This window comes from Benincasa hispida, chromosome 5, assembly GCF_027475165.1.
Source record: "Benincasa hispida cultivar pf3 chromosome 5, pf3_genome.v1.1, whole genome shotgun sequence".
In the NCBI taxonomy this organism is placed as follows: domain Eukaryota; kingdom Viridiplantae; phylum Streptophyta; class Magnoliopsida; order Cucurbitales; family Cucurbitaceae; genus Benincasa; species Benincasa hispida.
The window spans coordinates 49,655,175-49,661,803 of NC_143482.1; the positions used below are offsets into that span (position 1 = coordinate 49,655,175).

Consider the following 6,629-nt stretch of genomic DNA (forward strand, 5'->3'; position numbering starts at 1 on the left):
TACTCACTAATGTAGGGAAAAATGGAGTACGAGGTTTACACATAGTGCTTGAAGTTCCTGGTTGTAAGACTACTCTGTTGTGTATATGACAAACCGTGTTTAGAGCTTCTGCTCAAAAGTGAAATGGTAGCTTTGCATGTATCATCACATAAGCCATCAAGAGTTATGTTTTTCCTTTCCATAATTCTATTCCACTATGGTGTAATATGATTAGAAAACTCATGGTGAATTCCAACAGACTAACAAAACTCAGTGAATTTAGAGTTTTCAAACTTTTTACCCTGATCACTTCGAATGCGTATCACATTTAGATCTTTCTTACGTTGTAGTTGAAGACATAGAGCATGAAAAACAAAAAAAATGTCTGATTTTTCATGAATAAAATACACCCAGGTGTATCTAAAGTAGTCATTAACAATAACTAGAACATATTGTTTGCCTCCTATATTCTCAAATTGCATGGGTCTCATTAGATTCATATGAAGAAGTTCCAAAATGCGGGAAGAGCTAGAGTGACCTAATTGCTTGTGAGAGACATGAGTTTGTTTACCAGATAGACAATCTCAAGAAATAATTCTAGGAGAGCTTGATAAAGAGGGGAGACTAGTTATAACATTAGTTGCAAGAGCCTTTCGAACGACTCTATCTTTCAAAGCATGCATTTCCCTAGGAACATGTGGATCCAGGGAACCTTGCTCGGGAACACCTGCATGGATAGAAAAAAGAAAATGTTCATCCTATCATTTCTCTTCGTCCTCAAGCTCAAACTCTCAACAGTTTATGGGAAACACAGTCGATCATATAGGGTTTACCGCAATTTCATCTTTTAGATGTAAATAACCCTAATCCTCAATGGCTCGCTTCATCTTGTCTAAAAAGACTACAAATTTATGAAGGATGATCAGAACTCCACAGGTAACAGTTATTAGAAGAATGTAAACCTGTCATAATGAGGGATTTGACATCGTCTGTGACAACACATTTTTCTTTGGTAAAGCTCACATTCAGACCTTGATCGCACAGTCGACTAATGCTAATAAGATTGGCAGTGAATTCTTCAACCAATATCACATCTTTCAAAGGAAGAAGACTCGGATAAGTCAGCTTTACCTTCCCAATGATTTTTCCACAAGCACCAACATCTAATGTGATCTTTCCAGAACTGACAGATTTTAGATAAGACAAATATCTTTCTTCACCATTCATTTACCGAGAGCTTTCACTATCAAAATACCAGTCGTCTTTAGCAGAGGATCTAAGCGAAGTCAAAACCACATTACAGTTATTCTGACTATTTTTCTCTCTCCACACATGTTTGACTCTTCTTCTGTTATAATAATCATGTGTAACATAGGGAGTACTTCTAAAATAGATGGGTATGTAGAGAATCTTTAGTAACTGAAAACAAAAAGGATGTTTGTGTCCACCTTTCCATAGTAGCGACAGATCCATCTTGGTCTAATCAAGTGGTCATCTTTTAACATAACATTGCCGATAAATGTACCTGTAAACCCATAAGATTATGGATCTTAAGCTTTAACAAATTCAATCTTTTGCTTCCCTTTTAGTTTTGACTTATTATAGTGCATACTTCCTTTTTTAGAAAATCCAAGCCTAGAGTTATCATCAGCAGATTTTTCTTCTGTTAATTTTTTTTTCTAGAGATCCAGCACCAGTGTTTAACATTATGATATTCTTGCATATTGAATTCTTTTCAGCTTTAACTTGAGAACGTTCACACTTCAAATATGTAATAGTTGACATAAGTCTGTAATTGTCAACTATCAAGGTCTCAATTCTTTCTTTCTGCACGTTAAGGGCTTTCTGATCATCTAGCCATTTGAGAAAAAGAGCATGATAAGAAGGTTTGATAGACTCAAGTCCTGTAGTGTCATGATTAGTTTTTGCATACACATCATATTCGGCAATATGACATGACGAGGTGTCTAAGGAGATGTTACTGACAAGTGCTTTGACATAATCCTCAAAGTCACTGCTATCTTCAAATTCAATATCGAACAACATTAAAATTAGCCTTTGCTCCGTTTCTTCAAATAAGTAGGACATTCAGCCTGTATATGACCAAATCCACCACACTCTCTACATTGAAGTTATTTTCTTTGTGAGGAAAAAAATTACTTGTCTTGTCAGGTTCATTTTTACTATTCTGAGATCTAAATTGATTGGGAGTAGATCCTCCAAACTTGTTATTACTGTAAGAGCCAGGCCTCTTACCAAATTATTTGAGTGAACGATTAAACTATTTTGAAAGTAGTGCAATCGATTCGGCAAAAGGATCTTTTGAATCTCTATCGTCACCAATCAACTCTTCTTTAACAGCTGATTGAAAAGCAATTCCCTTATTTTTCTTTTCAACTTTCTCGTCAAGGGACATTTCAAAAGTGAGTAAGGAGCCAAATAATTCATGTACTTTCAACTTTGTTATGTCTTGAGCTTCCTCATTGGTTGTGTCCTTCATGTCAATTTCTTGGGTAGAGATTTTAGAACTTTCTTGACAAGTTTTTCTTTTGAAATCTTCTCTCCGAGAGGAAACGACTCATTTTCAATGTCTAGCAAACGAATAAGGAATTCAATAATGGATTCCTCATCGTGCATTCTAAGATGCTCAAACTTTGATGTCACCAACTACAACCTGGACATCTTTACTTTAGGCGTTCCCTCATGAGCAATAGACAAGATATCCCATGCCTCCTTAATTGAGACACAAGTATTAATAACTCTGAATATGTTGCGATCTACACCATTGAATATCACATTCAAGGCAGGTGAATTTTCCAACGAGGCTTCATCTTCCTCTTCAGACTACTGAGCCTTTGGCTTCAGAATTTCCTTTCCATCCTTAGACTTGATGATAGGATGTGTCCATCAAGATGCAACAGTTTTGCAAGTTTTGCTATCAATCAATTTCAAAAAGGCACTCATTCGAGCTTTCTAGTATGAATACTTTGTTCTATCAAGAACAGGTGGATAAGTGGTATAGCCCCCTTCCTTAATTCCATCCATGATCGAAGCACCTGAGATAAGGGTGATCCACTCTGATACCAATTGAAAAAGCGTTACGATGACTTGTCACTCAATATGTGGTTGTGAAGCTAGTTCAGTGACAAACACCTATATCTAGGGAGCTGAACGCCCAAAAAAGATAAGTCCACTAATATTAAAGAGTTATGCAGTCTACAATGTAGTACTTATCTGTAATACCCCAACTACTATAGTGGCTCACGTAGAGCTTAACTCAGACATCACTTAGGCTCCCCCTAGATGTGAGACTCCCTCTTAACTAAACTATGTATGTTAATATTATCAAAGTTGAGTCTTAGGCTCCCCTTACGACTGAGAATCTATTCTCTGGCAGCTAGGGTTTAGGCTCACCCTAAACTGTAATAATTTTCAATGTTTTGGATTCAACGGATAAAGAACATGGACAACGGAATAAAGTAAGCAACGAGCAAGATCACAATATAGGACAATGCGACTGAATGCTGCAAACATCTTGCTCTCAAAAACCTAAATCGGCATAATAAAAATTGCTCATCGAAAGCATACCAAAACACTCCTTTTATAAACGAATCCAAAAAAGGAAACATCTTCCAAATAGGAGAAAATAAGTTGCGTCTTAATAAAGGAAAATATCAGACTACATCAATCTACCTGATATTTCTAGATTAAAAAAGTATTTTGCAAGAAAATATTATGATGTCAAAACCTGATGTTAGTACTTTATTTGATACATATATAGAGCCACCGCCTTAGAGAAAATTATATTCCCAACAAACCAAATCTATAACATAATCAAAATATTTATACATATAGTAAAATGTCACTATCTATCTACCATGGATGCGATAGACTACTATTTGTGTCTATCTGTCGATAGGCACAAATAGTAGTCTATCACGTTCTATTTCAGTCTATCACAGATAGACTATGATATTTTGCTATTATTTGTAAATATTTTCGATAGTTTTGTCATTTAAAATATTTTTCCTAAAATGAATTTAAACTATTTATATATATATATATTTTAATGAGAAATATATTTTTCAAATTTGAATTTAAACTCTTCTAAGAAAAAATTTAAATTAAACATCCCTTAATAGATATGAATGTCATACCATAACAAGACCAAATCTCCCTTACACTTAGAGAGGAACAAAATTTCAAATAAACTCATATTTATTCTTTGAGTGGTACAATTGCATATAAAAGGTTACACATGAAGCAAAATTCAAATGGATTTTTCTTCTTTAATATTCTTCTAGCTATTGCACCAGCTAGATATCAATTGAAGAGCTTGTTCTTACTCATCCTGTGGAAAAAAGAAAAGGATAAATAATCAAGAAGGGGCTTTGTATGACATAATATCAGTTAATTTGGCACATAAAATTTGAATAAAACATCTTCACTAGTAGAGAATTCTTAATACATGAGAAAGTGATAAAAGAGTTCAACTCATTGGGTAATGTTTCTTGTTTCTTGTACATGTCGTGTCATTTTAATAAAGAAAAATGAAATTGCGTATTGTAACTTTTTTTTTTCTTTTTTGTATTTCTTCTTCTTTCATTTTTTTAAAGAAAAATAGACACGTTTGATAATTTTTTTTAAGGATTTGGTAACTATTTTCTTCAATTAAGTTGATGAGTTAGGATGAATTTAATTATAATTTTAATCAACCCTTGAATTTTTGAATTAAAAATGTAGAAATTTGACATAAAAAGTAGATATTAAAATTTAAATATTTATTATGCAAATTAGAAGTACAAAAAATAGAATAATAATTTTATTTAGTTTTTGAAAAAAAAATGGAAGAAACAAATAAAACAAGAAAGTTTGATTTTGTTGTTTCCAAAAACTTTCTCCACAATTTTGAAACGTTTTTGAAAAATGAAAAACAAGAAACAAGCTTGAACAATTGTGAACCATTTTTTGGGTGTGTTTGGAGTTACTTTTGGGAGAAATAAAAATGATTATAAAAGAAATTTGACTATTTTTGTGTTTCGTAAAAGAGATTGAGATTTTTTAAAGTTTCAAGCTGAAAGTCACCGTACACCAATTTACCTCATTCCACACTTAAACAAGCAACTAGAAACAGAAATAAACTTAAACAAGAAACTAGAAACAAAAATGTCATATTGGACGAGGACGAAAGCTTATAAATTACCTCTTTTCCTTGGCAAATCATCACTAGAGGATGGATAGGGAAAAGGGACGTTGCCAGATTCAATATGTTTGACATCATCAAGGAGAAGTTGGTAATGCCTCTTGACTTCCTCTTCAGTTTTTTCACCAACAGCCTTAGCAACATTCAGCCATCTTTCAGGAGTGTCTTGATCATACACTGCCAAAGCCTTTTCAAATGTCTTGTTTTGCATTGCAGTCCATGCATTTGAGCCATGAGAGGACATTGAAGCCATTATTTTTTAATAATATAGAGCTTCAAAATTCCAAAACAAAGCAAATGGGGTTTGAAAAGATGGCCCAAGGAAGTCTTTTGTGGAAAGGAAAGGGAAAAATGTGTGTGCCAAGGAGTTGGGGAGTGGGTGCAATTTATAGGCAAAATAAAATGTAGGGTTTGTAGGTGTGTGTGTGGGGGGGGTAATTCCTATAGTTGGGCTATGATGGGAATTTTAGTGATTTGTATCTTTAAAAACCACAAGATGAAGTAAGAACAAAAGAAATGGCACAAACAATTGGAATTATGTTGAGATATAGAATCATCTCTCCCAAAGAGTTTCTTCTTTTTCATTCCCCTATAGACAAAATAAGAAAATTTCAAACCATATACTAAAGAAGAAAATATATCAAACCACTTTGAACTTCTTCACGTCTATCTTTTTGGTCTATAAGTTTTGAGTTTATTTTCATTTGGTCTCTAATTTCAAAATATTATATTTTTATCCTTAGATTTTGAGGATAATTTCTAATGATATATATGTTTCAAAACAATACATTTTTACTCTTGATTTTTCACTAGACAATACTCACTTTCAAGTCATTGTTATTAATGTCTATTAAATAGTTTTAAATAATTATAATAATTATAATTAAATTATTTCTTCCATCACTATTAACATTAAATAAAAATATTACATCATCATTATTTAAATTAGTTGATTGAAATTTAATGTCAAATGCCAAAAGTTATTATTAGTGAAAACTCGAGGTAAGAGTGTACTAAAACCTATGGACCAAATGAAATATAAACTATAACCTTACGGGTAAAAGTATAATATCATGAAACATAGACCAAAGAAAAACTAAACTAAAAACTCAAGAGTAAAAGTATAACATTTTCAAATATAGAGACCTAATGAAAACTAGACTCCATAATGTACTAGAGGATATTTTTTCTTTTTTTCAAATCAAAGTAGAAGATCCCAGGTCCAATTTAAGCTCATGCAATGTTATTTCTTCTCTAAATTAATATTGATTTTTCATCGTGCTAGATCGTACTTAAGCCCATAAGTGAAGAAAAATGTTAATTTTATGAGATCAACAAATAAAGATAAATAGAAAAAGCATAAATAGTAAAAAAAATCAACACAAAGATTTATTATGTGGTTCACTATCATTGTATTAACTATATCCACGAGCAGAGAAAAAATACT

The 6,629-nt window shown here is 32.5% G+C and overlaps 1 protein-coding gene across 1 annotated transcript; it reads right to left on the reverse strand.

Annotated features, from left to right (window-relative positions):
* Positions 1-4,163: 4,163 nt before the first annotated feature.
* Positions 4,164-5,545, reverse strand: LOC120078434 (protein RADIALIS-like 1). Its single transcript, XM_039032710.2, has 2 exons — positions 5,183-5,545; positions 4,164-4,330 (listed from the first exon to the last, which is right to left on the reverse strand). The coding sequence occupies exons 1-2, from the start codon at positions 5,433-5,435 to the stop codon at positions 4,326-4,328; spliced, it is 258 nt and encodes an 85-aa protein (XP_038888638.1). The 5' UTR covers positions 5,436-5,545; the 3' UTR covers positions 4,164-4,325.
* Between the last annotated feature and the right edge of the window lie 1,084 nt (positions 5,546-6,629).